This window comes from Elaeis guineensis, chromosome 2 (assembly GCF_000442705.2).
Source record: "Elaeis guineensis isolate ETL-2024a chromosome 2, EG11, whole genome shotgun sequence".
Lineage (NCBI taxonomy): Eukaryota > Viridiplantae > Streptophyta > Magnoliopsida > Arecales > Arecaceae > Elaeis > Elaeis guineensis.
The window spans coordinates 97,188,385-97,204,129 of NC_025994.2; the positions used below are offsets into that span (position 1 = coordinate 97,188,385).

Consider the following 15,745-nt stretch of genomic DNA (forward strand, 5'->3'; position numbering starts at 1 on the left):
CCAATTGAATGAAAAAAATTAATAATGACTTCAGATTTTTCTTTTCTTTTTTTTTTTTGAAGCATATTTTTGTGTTTCTTCACCACTTCCTACTTCTACTTGATGTTAAATATTAGGAAGGAAGGCTCTCATTGCTTAATTAGGAAGTCAGGCTCTCATTGCTCAATTTATTAATAATATCCATCTACCAAGCCCCTAACATTCTATCTTCTAAACTAAACTGCTCAATCAAATGTTGGATCAAGCTCTAAACACTAGAGAATATATATACATATTCTCTGGCATGATAGCTTTCAATAGTTTATCCATTAAGATCAAATGACTTAACTAGTGGCACGCCCTTGTCATTGTACTTTAGATGATGACCGTTCTAACTAAATATCAAGCACAAACACATGCATGATAACTATAAGCTGCTTAATCTACGCGATTTGATCCATTTTTATGTTATGAAACCAGCACGATCACCGCACCAACGGGTGATGATGCTTGTTGGATCTGTAATTTTTAAATGAAGAAGTGTCTCCCGTAGTGAAGAACGTGAACTCATCTTTTAAACGCATGGTCAACTCTCTCTCATCGTGCATAGATGAGTTGTGTTGAGGTGAGAACAATGTTTAAATATTGGTGGTGCAATGAATACTACCTACGTCTACTTCAAATTTGAGGAGAGGTTGTGCTAAGCATGAGACTAACCATGTTACGCATCCCTTCTACCGTGGCCAAGTCAACCCTTTTGCCCTAAGACTTCAGATGTTCTCTCTAACTGAACTTCCCATATAAAATCATACACTGACAAACCAAACGATTTTTTTTTAAGAAGAAGGAACAAATCAAGTTGCAAACGAAACAAGCCTTTCAGAGTACAAGTTCTCTCAGTTGACCATCACGCACTATATAAGTACTGCTATCAGGTCCCATACTTCAGCATCCGAGAGTGAGAGTTCCATCACCTTTGCTTTCTAAGATGGCCTCCAAAACCTACTTCATGTTCTTGCTCCCTCTGACTCTTATGCTTCTCTTCTTAGGCACAGCAGCGGCGCAAGGCCTGCAGGTTGGGTTCTACAGCAAGACATGTCCTGATGTAGAACTTATCATTCGCCAGGAGATGACTCAGATCATTTCAGTTGCTCCAAGTCTCGCTGGTCCTCTACTAAGGATGCATTTCCATGATTGTTTTGTAAGGGTATGTTACTAAGCCTATTATGACACACATTCTTGCATATCATTTAGGAGATAAAATTAAGAAGAGAAGTTCTCAATATAAAAGCTTGACACGCAGGGATGTGATGGCTCCGTTCTGCTGAATTCTACTGGTAAGAACAATGTAGCTGAGAAAGATGCACCCCCGAATCTAACCCTTCGAGGTTTCGGGGTCATTGATCGTATCAAGGCTAGATTGGAGAAAGCTTGTCCCCAGACTGTCTCCTGTGCTGATATCACTGCGCTGGTTGCGAGGGATGCAGTGTTCTTGGTAAGAAATGCTTGAGGAAAAAGAAATGCCAATGTATCATATCATACTCCATATCTTACCTTATTGATAAATTAAAGGCTTCTTTTAATCAAAAATCATCTGCTTCCAGACCAAAGGTCCGTACTGGCCGGTACCAACGGGCCGAAGAGATGGCCGCGTATCAATTGCCCAGGAGACTCGCCAACTGCCTCCTCCAAACTCCACCATTTCTTCATTGATTTCATCTTTTCAATCCAAAGGTCTCAGTGTCAAGGATCTTGTAGTTCTATCAGGTACATAAAATTTGATTTACTTAAATTGCAGCTTTTCCCCCTCACTATATTGACCAAAGCTAGTACATCAATCTAGTCTGAAAATAAATCCATCTTCAGGTATCTGAATCAAATACAGCATGGAAAAAAAGCTACATTTAATTGGCAAGGCTTTGATGTTGTTAACCATCAAAATTAAACATTTTAGACTAGATATGAAACTTGAATAACCCATGACTACTGTTAATCTAACTTGGGTTCATTCCTAACTAGGTGCGCACACACTGGGGACCTCGCATTGCGTTCAGTTTTCAAACCGCATATACAACTCCACAGACCCCAATCTTGACAGCAACTACATACCAAAGTTGAGGGCCAAGTGTCCACCCAATGATAACACCACCCTTGTGGAGATGGATCCAGGTAGCTTCAGAACATTTGACACTGGATACTACACCCATGTGTCGAAGAGAAGGGGCCTCTTCAAGTCTGATGCAGCTCTTCTCCAAAACAGCCAGACCAGGGCCTATGTCCTGCGCCATGCCAGCGGTGCCTTTGCATCAGAGTTCTTCAAAGATTTTGGTGATTCCATGATCAATATGGGTAACATTGGAGTTCTCACAGGCACACAGGGTGAGATCAGGAAGACTTGTGCTTTTGTTAACTAGATAGCTAGGCTGGTTATTTGATCTATGGAAGATCGTTAGGTTATCGGAATTGTTGCATTAAGCTTCTTTAGGAACCAAGTCATGTAGCAATGGGCGTTTCAAGTGTATGAGTAATTCTTGTTCTTTTGAGTGATTCATTCATGTCATGTAGTAATAAATGTTATTTCAATTTTGTAAAGTAGTCTTCTTCTTGTTTGTTCTTATAATTTTCAATAAGTTGCAGTAATCAGAGGATCGATAATGCAAGATGCTACAGCTGTTCTAATGTATATGGTCCCAAGCACATAAATAACACAATAAAATATGTTGTACTTCATGTTCCTAGATAGCTAAATTTTCACAAATAAGTTACGTAGAAGCTCTTCACAGATTTACTTGAAAGAGAGATTTTCTACCCGTCATAGGGATGAGGGGTTCTAATAACCATCCACTGAAAAGTAACTTCGTTCTTCCTGTTTAATAATTATGTCTATTTGCAGGCTTTATGTGAAATTTAGCTTAGGAACCGGCAACAGAATCATAAATATTTTCTCAATATCCTCCTTTAAAGGGCAGAAGGTGCAAGATTAATGTCACACCCCCGATCCGAGATTGTGAATCGAGGATCGCGACAACCGCCGCATACTCATGAAGAACTCTCTCTATAAGCATGCAAGGCATCTCATCACGATATCAATGCATCACAGCGGAATAAATTCAAATAATTATTATTCAACTGTAATTCAAGTAATTAAATCAAATGTCTTACATCCAATAAATTTTTTGCTAAAAATAAAACAATAGATCTAAGTTTATTGAAGTTGACAATGCTAAATCTCACCTCTAAAAGCTCTGTCCCAATATTTCTTCCCACGCTCGAAATTAATTTTCTGAATCTGAAAAATAGAAAGAAAGGTAACGAGCTAGACAGCCCAGTAAGTAACAAATATCTCAACTAGATATTTCAGATATTATATAATTTTCAAGAATAATGTTGCAAATAAACATAAAAGTATATTTCATGCTGATTTAATACAAATCCAATATTTTCAAATATTCACACATAATATAATCATAAATTCGATTCGATTCAAAACACTCGTAACTCAATAGCCTCGATTATGACCAACGTTTAACCCCCATTGATGGGGTCCACAGAATACCAGCGCACAACCCCTACTGGCAGGGTCCACAAATACCAGCGCACAACCTCCACTGGCAGGGTCCACAAACACCAGCGCACAACCCCCACTGGCAGGGTCCACTGAGTACCAACGTATAATCCCCATTGGCGGGGCCCACTGAAATATAGTTAGGCTGAGAGCATAAATCCGATCTGTATCAAAATACTTTGTATCATAATATATCATAATTTTTCACTGAACATGTGCATAAATCGATGTATCATAATATTTCAAAAGCACTTTTCTTTACAAAATATAATTTCATAATTCATGCATAATTTCAGAGAATAATTATTTATTTTCAGAATAAATATGGAATATCTCGAGAAGATGATTCATTACTTACTTTTCACGGAGCACTGAATGAACAGATCGACTAACTTCTAGGAGATTCTTCCGTGCCTATTATCCAAAATTATATTTTTTTCATTAATTTTAATTCAAAATTAGATCTAACAAATCCCAAAATCAAAACCTCACTTAAAATCAGACTCTTCCCTAAACTCGATCAAAATCATCAAATGAAGCCTCTCACTACGCTAATCCTAGAGGAATAACTTTAGAGAGAGAAAAATCCATCAAGAGAGAGAAACAATCTAGAGAAAGAAAATTTTAGAGAGAGAAAGTAGAGAGAAAAAGTCTAATTCTAGAGAGAGGAAATAAGGGTTCAGACTGAAAGAAAAGGAAGAAGAGAGAGAAACTCTCTCTCATTTTTTTTGTTATTTATTTATTTATTTATTTATTTATTTATATATATTATTATTATTATTATTTTTTCTTTTTCTTTTTTTTTCTTTTCTTTTCTTTTTCTCTTTTTCTTCTTTTTCTTTTCTTTTCTTTTCTTTTCTCTTTTTTTCTTCTTTTTCTTCTTTTTTTCTTTTTCTTCTCTCGGCTCCTTCCAGGCCGAACAGGGGACCGGCGGTCCACTCCTTGTGCCGGGCCGTTCAAGCCACGGCCACCTCGGCGGAGGTCGGCGGCAGAGGGGGGCCACTCCTCCGGTCACAGAGGAGCATGGCCGGCGATCGATTGCGATCGCCGGCGCCGGAAAATTCACGGGAAAAAGAGACCAAAACAGAGGTCCCTTTTTTCGACCGAAAATCGGCGACTCCCGTCGCCGGCAGCCGCGCACAAATGCACGGGAGGAAGGGGAGGGAAGAGAGAAAAAGAAGGGGAACTCATCTCGACCTTCGATGACCCTACCGGCGAGCAATCACGGTGAAAATGAAGCAAGGATCCGCGGCTCTAATTCGAAAAAATCAGAGGAAAAGAGGGAAAGAAGGCCGATGATCGGCTTCAAGGGAGGGAAAAATCCTTTTATAGAGAACCCTAGGACTCCGAGAGGTCCTAGGATTCCGATCTCGTCCGGGTCTCGCCGGAGAAGAAAACTCCTATCGGGAGTCTTCTTCCCGATTTTTCCTTTATTTTTTTTTTTTTTGAATGGGCTTGGGTCTTAGATAGTTGGGCTTAGGCTTGGTTTTGGGCTATGACATTCTTCACCCTTAAAAAGAAATTTCGTCCTCGAAATTTTTCATACCTGTCACCAGTGTATTGGAAGCCTGTGCATTCTGTTGAGTAAGCGCATAAACTCTTCTCTGGGTTTTAGAAATCTGTCCACCACTCTTATGTTGTCCTTCATAAGTTCTTTGGCCAACTTGATTTTCTGTATTTAGCGGGCAGCTAGAAATTTTATGATCCATCTGACCACATTTGAAACAAGCACCTGTATTCCAATAGCAATCCTTGTCTGCATGATTTTTGTCACATCTGGAGCACTGCTCACCATCAATCTGTTGAGTCTTATTATCTATTGCTCCCTTAGCTGATCTTTTGATGTTTTTATTATTCTGCCCTTGTGTATCATTTGATTTTGCTCTCTTTCTTTGCTTTCTTTTCCTTTCCATGCGTTCTTTATTGACTTTTCTTTCAATTATCAGTGCTTTGTTTACCACATCGGCATAAGTTGTCAATTCATATGGAACCACTTGTTTTCGAATCTCAGTTCTCAGTCCCATCTCAAACTTGTGAACACGTTCTTGCTCACCATCCACTAATCTCGGAGCAAATTTTGCTAACTCTGTAAATTTTGCTTCATATTCAGTCACACTCATACCCTTTTGCTTCAAATAAATAAACTCTTGCTCTTTCTGAATCCTTATACTCTGAGAAAAATACTGATCATAGAAAGCAATCCGAAATCTTTCCCAGGTAAGTATTTCACCGTCTTGTTCATGCTTGCGCTGTAGTCGCTAACACCAGTTGTATACTTCTCCTTGTAGTAAATAAGCTGCATATCGAATTTTTTCTTCATCAAGATACTCTTGGACAGCGAAGGCCTTCTCCATCTCCATTATCCAGTTATCAGCCTCCAAAGGTTCAGTAGTCCCCTTGAAACCTGGAGGTGCAAGCTTTTTAAATTCTGAAATGTTGTTCCGTTGTACTGGTTGCTCTCCATATTGTGGTGGTGGATGCTGATGTTGTTGTATATCTCGTTGTATCTGCTGTTGTTCAAGCATTTGCTGCTGTATTTGTTGTTGTGCTTGTACCATTCTGATTAGGGTCTGTATTAACTAACCCATATCTGGTTCTTGACGTGCTCTCGAAGTACTCCCATTAGGATCTACGACTCCCTCCTCCTGAGGGGTGCCACTGGTCAGATGGGGAGTGCTACTATCTCGTGGTTGTGATGTCTCTCTTGCAATTCCTTGAGTAGTTCTTGTCATTCTACGGGGAGGCATGATAACCTTGTAGTAGGAAAACCTTATTAGATTCATTTATCTATTTGTTAGGATGGGTTTATTATGATGCTCATACTTTAACGTCCCAATATTTCTAATGTTTACCCACCTACACTCATACTATGTCAAATTCTATGTGTCATAATTTATCCATTTATGCTCTGATACCATATTAATTGTCACGCCCCCGACCCGAGATTGTGAATCGAGGGTCGCGGCAACCGCCGCATACTCATGAAGAACTCTTTCCATAAGCATGCAAGGCATCTCATCACGATATCAATGCATCACAGTGGAATAAATTTAAATAATTATTATTCAACTGTAATTCAAGTAATTAAATCAAATGTCTTACATCCAATAAAATTTTTGCTCAAAATAAAATAATAGATCTAAGTTTATTGAAGTTGACAATGCTAAATCTCGCCTCTAAAAGCTCTGTCCCAATATTTCTTCCTACGCTTGAAATTAATTTTCTGAATCTAAAAAATAGAAAGAAAGGTAATGAGCTAGACAACCCAGTAAGTAACAAATATCTCAACCAGATATTTTGGATATTATATAATTTTCAAGAATAATGTTGCAAATAAACATAAGAGTATATTTCATGCTGATTTAATACAAATCCAATATTTTCAAATATTCACACATAATATAATCATAAATCCGATTCGATTCAAAACACTCGTAACTCAACAGCCTCGACTATGACCAACGTTTAACCCCCATTGGCGGGGTCCACAGAATACCAGCGCACAACTCCCACTGGCAGGGTCCACAAATACCAGCACACAACCCCCACTGGCAGGGTCCATAAACACCAGCGCACAACCCCCATTGGCAGGGTTCACTGAGTACCAACGTATAATCCCCATTGGCGGGGCCCACTGAAACATAGTTAGGCTGAGAGCATAAATCCGATCTGTATCAAAATACTTTGTATCATAATATATCATAATTTTTCACTGAACATATGCATAAATCGATGTATCATAATATTTCAAAAGTATTTTTTTTTACAAAACATAATTTCATAATTCATGCATAATTTCAGAGAATAATTATTTATTTTCAGAATAAATATGGAATATCTCGAGAAGATGATTCATTACTTACTTTTCATGGAGCACTGAATGAACAGATCGACTAACTTCTAGGAGATTCTTCCGTGCCTATTATCCAAAATTATATTTTTTTCATTAATTTTAATTCAAAATTAAATCTAACAAATCCCAAAATCAAAACCTCACTTAAAATCAGACTCTTCCCTAAACTCGATCAAAATCATCAAATGAAGCCTCTCACTACGCTAATCCTAGAGGAATAACTTTAGAGAGAGAAAAATCCATCAAGAGAGAGAAACAATCTAGAGAGAGAAAATTTTAGAGAGAGAAAGTAGAGAGAAAAAGTCCAATTCTAGAGAGAAGAATAAAGGTTCAGACTGAAAGAAAAGGGAGAAGAGAGAGAAACTCTCTCTTTCATTTTTTTTATTATTTATTTATTTATTTATTTATTTATATATATATATGTATATATATATATTTTATTATTATTATTATTATTTTTCTTTTTCTTTTCTTTTCTTTTCTTTTTCTCTTTTTCTTCTTTTTCTTTTCTTTTCTTTTCTTTCCTTTTCTCTTTTTTTCTTCTTTTTCTTCTTTTTTTCTTCTTCTTCTCTCGGCTCCTTCCAGGCCGAACAGGGGACCGGCGGTCCCCTCCTTGTGCCGGGCCGTTCAGGCCACGACTGCCGTGGCGGAGCCCAGCGGCAGAGGGAGGCCACTCCCCGGTCATGGAGGAGCATGGTCGATGATCGATTGCGATCGCCGGCACCGAAAAATTGACGGAAAAAAGAGACCAAAACAGAGGTCCCTTTTTTCGACCGAAAATTGGCGACTCCCGTCGCCGGCAGCCGCGCACAAATGCACGGGAGGAAGGGGAGGGAAGAGAGGAAAAGAAGGGAAACTCACCTCGACCTCCGGTGACCCTACCGGCGAGCAATCACGGTGAAAACGAAGCAAGGATCCGCGGCTCTAATTCGAAAAAATCGGAGAGGAAAAGAGGGAAAGAAGACCGATGATCGGCTTCAAGGGAGGGAAAAGTCCTTTTATAGAGAACCCTAGGACTCCGAGAGGTCCTAGGATTCTGATCTCGCCCGGGTCTCGCCGGAGAAGAAGACTCCTATCGGGAGTCTTCTTCCCGATTTTTCCTCTGTTTTTTTTTTTTTTTTTGAATGGGCTTGGGTCTTAGATAGTTGGGCTTGGGCTTGGTTTTGGGCTATGACAGTTAAGAAACTAAAGCATGATAGTTTAAGCAAGCAAATCCTCTAAATCTAGATTCTAAAGTGTTGAGCATTGATTACTTGTTTATACTTTACTCAATTACAATATAAGTTATTACTCTGTATTGTAATTACTAATCTAACTTGGTTCAATTTTAGTTAATTGGCTAATGATTGGGACCTCACATTGTTCAGCCTTCTGAAATTGTTTATGTAACTTTACTGGAAACAGTGACACAAACCTAGATTGTACGCATGTATCAAGAAGTCCAAGCCCAAATTTGTTCTCTATTGTTTTGAAGGCCTATCTGGTCCCATCAGAAAAAAGGATCCTATCTGGGCTCAGGGTGAATTTCACAAGATTGAGTTGGTTTTCCTTGGCCGCAGGGATGGTTGAGGACAGTGGGTTGCGAGACTTCTGAATTGCAAGCAGCAATTTCTAGCTCTAAATTTTTTTTGGGCTTCCATTGATCGACAAACAGCTGCATCATGAGGATAGGGACCAGGTGATTGAGAGGGTGGACGACAGGCTTTCTGGTTGGAAATGACACATTATTTTATGGTGGTCGTTTAATGCTATTGCAGTCCATTGCTTAGTATTTTTTGATGTACTTCATGGCATTCTTCCTGATGCCTGATTGTTATCTGGCTTATCGATGCTATATGCCATCACGTTTTCTCTTGGCAGGGGTGTCCGCTCTACTGCAGGCTGGTCAAGTCTGCTAGATTAGAGAGTCTTGGTATCGTGAACCTAAGGGAGTTCAACTTGGTGGGGGAAGTGGCTCTGACAAGTAGATTTCAAACTCTGTTGCTCCCCGAGAGTTGCTAATTTTGGAAAGGTGTACTTAAGGTGGCCCCCAGTTTCTCTTGCAGTTTAAAGCTAAGGTTGGAAGCTACGTTCTGAAAGGATAAACAGGCTGGAGATTCTGTGCTTGCTGAGAGGCACCCTTGTCTATATGTTGCTGCTTGGAAACCAGATACTTGGGTTGCTTAGTTTTATGAGCAAAGACGGCAATCCATTTTGGAAGCCAATGTTAACGCATTTCTAAAATCAGCCTCAACATCAAGATCTTTTTGCGGTGCTCCAGTTCTTGAATATCCTTGCTTATTTGTTTCACCAAGGGGGTTTTCTTTTCCTTCATTTTTCCGTCCCTAGGTTTTTGTCAGTTTCTGAATAGCGGGGGGCTTCTGTTCTCAACTGTGAGAAGCATATGGCAGAGACCAGCTCCTCTGAAGGTTCAAAATATTCAGGAATTTAGTGGTCTGCAACAAGCTGCTAGACCAGTTGATACTTCAAGTAAATGGGGGTGGCTTGGAGGACCCTTTTTCTTCTTTTAAAATTCTGCTGGCGAGATCCCGAGATAGCTGATCACATGTTCCTTCAATGTCAGTTTGTTAGATCTGTTGGGTTCTCTTTGAAAGATTAATATCTAGTTCAGATCTTTCTGCTCAATTTTTGAATATATTGTCTTCTGATTTACAGGATGTATCATGTATGTACGCTAGAATGGATTAGTTTTACCCGGTTTATCAAAAAAAAATAGTTTAAATTCCAGTTGAAGGGTTGGCCTGGCTCTGTGGTCTCTGTGGGCCGAACCTTGCAAAGGAAAGGGCGCCGGCTAAGAGACGGATGGATTATGATTGCTTCACTTTGGCTGTCTTGGCTATGTAACTTGAGTGTATGCCAGAATTTTTACGCAAGGAGAGCAGGAGAGTGCTTTGCAAACCCTTGGCTTCTTCTCTGGATGGACAGGGCGCTGATCTGGTTCTTCGTGGAAAGAGTGGGGAGCATGCCAGTGATGATCTTGCTTGCATCCCACGTCGCTGTGCTGCCCCTTCTGCGCCTCACCCACCTCCAAGGGGAGGGGACCGTTGTTTCTGTGTTGCTAGCTTTTCGCTGCTGGGGATGAAGGGATACAGTTTTCTTGATACTATGTGAGTTTTTTAACGTTTTCTTTTGGTTTTGAGCTGCATGGTTTGAGGGCTTTTGGTTGGTATTTTTGGTTTTATGTCCATGAGAAGGTCACCCAGGAGTCTAATCGTGAGCGAGCTGGTATGTAAAAAGTCATTGTTATTTCTACTGGAGATTTAGGCTCTGCCTGTTCTCCTCTGGCCCTCTGGCCTTCTCATTTCATTTCTCAATGAAATGCGTTGTGTGTGGGGGGCATGCACCGGTTTGGTTGGATCGGTTTAGGCATAAATCTGAAGACAATTCGGTTTAAACCTTTTTCTGAAAAAAAAATAGAAACCCAAATCGAACAGTCCATCTACAAAAATTGCTTGAAATCAATTTGAGAAATTTGATTCATTTTGGTTTGGTTTGTTGGATTGATGTCCAATGGATTGTACTAAATGGGCTGGATGAAGTCTAAACAAAAAAATTTTACATGTTGATATGAAATGGAGTAGGCAAAATTGGCTGGGCTTTTCAGTTTTATATACATAAATATAAAAAATTAATATAAACACACTCATATAGGCTGGGTCGGGTTGGTTTAAATAGAAAAGTTGAGTCTGGTTGGATTGGTTTGAGTCAGTTTTTCGAAAACTCAAATTGAAGTCGAACCAAATTTTTTCGGTTCAAGATTTTCTCAAAACAATACAAAACTAAATTATCAAACCAAAAAAGGAAAAATTGATAGAAACTGAATTGAAGACATTGGTTTGGATCAGATTCATGATTTGGCCGGGGTTTTTATTTTTAAGTTTATTTTATTTTATTTTATTTTTTTTGTGCACCCTTGGTTGCGGGCTATTACGGAATGTCCGTTGAAATAGTACCACTTCTTACCACTTTGGACGGGAGAGACGGATTAGATTCTTCAGGGTGCTGGCCTTCACTTCGAACCCAATTAAACAGCGCCCTGGTCTCGCGGGCTTGACTACGTCCTTACCGGGCCTGGGCTTTGGCCCAGGTGGGTTGGGGTGGAGTGGTTATGGGTTAAATATGTGGCTGGCTCTTAGAAGACCGTTTTTTTTCAAAAAAAAAAAAAAAAAAGAAAAACCATAAAACAATCAGCTGATTAGAAGATAAAGTATAACCATTATGCTCCATTCTGGCACGCTGTAGTACCATGGACCTTCAATACAATATACAACATGACGACGACCATAACTTGCAACAGTATATAGTACAAAAGGTTCGAAGTACAGCTCCTGTTCTTCTCAGAATCGTATCCCAATTAGGCAATAATTTTGTTAGCTAGATAGCAAGAAGGCGCACTTCTTACATCCGTCATGAAACAGACTGTTTGCTAATAATATGGGAAGATAAGGATGAATATAAGGAAGGGAGACTGCCTAGTTTCAGTCTTTGGCCAGTTGGCCTCGTCTCCCTTCTCTCCAGGCTTGGGGCTTGGTTGGAGAAGCAGTGGAACGCTATGCTAATTTAGGAACCTAAGCATAAAAATTGTTGAAAGAATGGACTATGGATTAATTTTATTGAGCTACATTAATTTCAAGTTGTTGATGATTTCTAATTCATGGTTCCCTATAATAAATCCATTTCATTTCGAATTCCTTAACTCTTTCCATCACTTCCAATCCAATCATTTGTGCTAGCTATAGGTCTTGGAGAAGCCTCTTCTACTAACATTATTTGGGTGCAAGTCCATCCCTCCTAAGGACTTAGATGACTAGGCTAAAAATCTTATATAATTTATGAATTAGATCAGTACAATCAGCAAAATCATATAATTATAAATTGAGCTAATTTTATACATATAAATATACAAAAGTAGTTTTGGAGTGGATGGATCTAACCAAATCCTATAAAAAAAAAAAGATCTGCTAATTGTATGGGCTTAATCCATGAAACCCAAAAGATTTTCGGCCTAGCCATTCAAACAAGTCCGAAATTGTTGAAGTTCAGATTATTTCATCCCTTAGGATAGCTGGAGAGAGCTACAATCTGTCTAGACTCATTAGATCAGGTTGACACAATTATAAACCTTTTTTAAGATTTTTTAGGCTCATTTAAATTATTTAAGACCTGTTTAATATGTTATCATAGGTGTAGTCCAATATAGCTTCTTTATGAAGTGAGTTATGCAAGTTACGTTGGTTAACTCGTTTAATGCAGAGATGAGTTTTGTTTTGAATTTCTGGCCCTTCTAATAAACCGGTTAAGTTTTAGTCGACAAGTTTCTTCCAATAAGTATGTCTCAACGCGACCAAAGCGAGCTTATCATTTCGTGTCCCAAATGGGTTGAGTGCAGACCATGTGTGAGTCGTGCATCTACGATTGGATGGTGAAGCAGTGGCTTAAATGCAAGAGCCCCAACTCATCTTGGTCACCATCTCGAGTCCATTCACGGCACTCGATCCGCCAACCATCTCCTTTAAAATTTTTGGAAAAATTTCTCACTTCCTCCTATTTCCATCAAACCAAAAAAAAAAAAAAATTAAACGAGATGAAGACCAAATCCGACGGGACCTAATCCATTTCTACCCCTTTGGAGGAAGACCCCTGGCTATCTTAGAGAAGCTAATTTGCCAACTGGTTGATAGGGAGGAGTCCTGCCTCACTCTTTAACCTTCCCCTCGCTCTCTTAATCTCTCTCTCTCTCTCTCTCTCTCTCCGTCTCTTCGTTTCTCCCTCCTTCCTATTTGCCCATCCCCTCCTTCCCGTTTCTGTCTCCCTCCTCCACTCATCAGTCTTTCTGTGTGGCTATCAAGAGCTCAATAATTTTTGGGTTGTAGCTTCGGGGCAAAGGACTAACAAAATTCATATTTAGGACCAGTAACAAAATTCATATTTAGTATCTTCAAAAGTAGCAAGACTAGTAAACTTCACATGCTGATTGAAATGGTAAAATTAGGCTAAAAAGACCGGTAAAGTCTGCACTTTAGATTGGTAAAATGGAGGCATAGAACTAATACTTAGGATTTGTATCTTCGGGGAAATGACTAGCAAACTTCATATCTAAAACTAGTAACTTCAGGATGCGTGACTGATAAAATGGTTCATAAAATGATACCTGTGCGATAGGGAACCGGTAAAAAACTTAGAACATTTAACTAGCAAATTGAGACAAAAGGTTACGAGGATTGGTGATTGTGGCGATGCAAATGACAATATATTAGTATAGTGTTCGCAATTGGCAACTTCGGTTGTTTGACAGAAGTCCTACAATGGCAAGGTAAGTGGGTCTCTCCATATTTCTAGACAGAAAATGACAGCTCAGGAGAGAGGGGAGAGGCAGACAGGAAGGAGAGCAAGAGAGAGAGAGAGAGAGAGAGAGAGAATAGAAAGGTTAGATGGAGACAGACTAGAGAGAGATAGGAGGAGGACGCGGGGTGGGGGGGTGGGGTGTGGAGATGAGGGACATTATGAGATGAAACATAATTTGTATGCTCAAAATTATCCCCTCATGGTTGTGTTGGCAATTGGGCTGTGTTGGGTTGGATATAAATTGGATCAAAAATTCATCGACCCAAATCAGATACATTTATTAAACAAGTAATCTAAACCCAACTGGTTTATTAAACAAGTAACCTGATACGGTTTTTATAATCTATATATTAAACAGATTAAGCAGATTGTTAGAAGATTAAATGAATCTAAATGGATTAAACAGGTTAAGCAGATGAGATCAAGAAAGTAAATAGATTAAATAGATTTTAAACTGATTAAATAAGTCCTAAATAGATCATGACCTAATCCAATTATTAAAAGAGTGAAAACTGATTAAATGGATCAAAGATCTAAATCGAATGTGACCCATTTAATAAACATATCTAGACAGATTAACCCGTTTATGGGCCCAGCTCATTTGTGTCAAATCTGCATATGTTGAAAGTGAGTCGTTTGTAGGTAAGATTAATGCATTAAGTCATAATTTTTGCTTGGAAGGGGACTTCTTAACAATGATTCATTAGTTACCTTCTCATGGCTCTACTCATACTTACTCTTCTTTTTTCTATGACATCAGGTATTAGCTATCATCATGGCTACTGGTTAAGATCTTCCATATTTGCCGGGAGGGTAATTAGGTAGCCGATTACATGGCCTGTGAGGCATTAGTTGCTGACTACTCCTTTGACAGAGGCGAGATGCTACATTCAGACCTAAATGCCTTGTTACAGGTTGAGTTGTGCTCGGGTGGCATTCATTAGAAAGCATTGATCTTTTTCTGTGCCCAGATGCCATGCAGTTTCACTATTATGTATGCTGCCTTTTATCTCAATATCTTTTGGTGGTTGTTGTTTGGCATCCTGAATTTGGGGCTCCAAAAGGGGGGCTCAAAATGGTCCTTTCTGTGGTTTATATTAAAAGTTTGGTTATGTTTACTGCGGTTACTTTCCCACATCCTTCCAAGGCTTATGGAGCTCATATCCAACTTGTTATCGGTTTCATCTACCTTTCTGGGTGATTATGTTAGACTTGCAGTATCTGAACAAGGGCCATGCGCTTGTATCCTAAGCATGCATTAGTCTGATCGCCAATTTTGTATGTGGGAGACATTCCAATTTGAGCAGGTTTTTGTAACTACATTTCATATAGCTCTCTGCTATATTTCCTATCATTCTACTTGCAGGCTAATACAGGTTGCCTAATATGTCTTAAGAAAGGTGCTCTCGTTCAAGAACTTCGGGTGGAAGGGTGGCTCATGACCAAGGATCACATGCTGGTTACCTGTTTTTTTAACTGAATGCTCTAGAAGGAGGGGAATTTCATAATGGGTGTAAATCAATCTTATGTTTTGCATGGAGTTTCTTGTAGATGATCTATATTATGTATCTAAATTAGCTCTGTTTTGACTACTGTTGGGATATACCGACTGACCCCTATACGCCGATTTATCCTCGGACCGATCCGACCGATGCCCGACTCTACCAACCGAACCGACGGATGACTCTGACAACGACTCCGACAATGGCTGCTGACAATATCTGACCGAAGGTATGCCGGCCGAACAGATCCATACTGTTTCCGACCGGCCGAACCCAAATCACCGACTCACTGTCGAGGGTGGCGGCCGACGTCCGACTTTCACAAGGCACCAGATCAGCCGACGGTGTCTCCGAGCTACCACCCGACGTCCCGACAGTCGAATACTGACATATAGTCGGCCAGCCTGCCAAACGCTGTACAACCGCTATGGGCAGTTGTCCTGTCAAGGACATGCGGTATGGTCGCTCTGGGGCATTGTCCTGCCAAGAACATGGATTAAT

General features: G+C 39.6%; 1 protein-coding gene across 1 annotated transcript; it reads left to right on the forward strand.

Moving 5' to 3' along the window:
* Positions 1 to 936: 936 nt before the first annotated feature.
* On the forward strand, positions 937 to 2,625 carry LOC105052133 (peroxidase 1). Its single transcript, XM_010932846.3, has 4 exons — positions 937 to 1,186; positions 1,283 to 1,474; positions 1,584 to 1,746; positions 1,999 to 2,625. Exons 1-4 carry the CDS (start codon positions 968 to 970, stop codon positions 2,391 to 2,393), a joined length of 969 nt encoding a protein of 322 aa, XP_010931148.1. The 5' UTR covers positions 937 to 967; the 3' UTR covers positions 2,394 to 2,625.
* Positions 2,626 to 15,745: the final 13,120 nt, after the last annotated feature.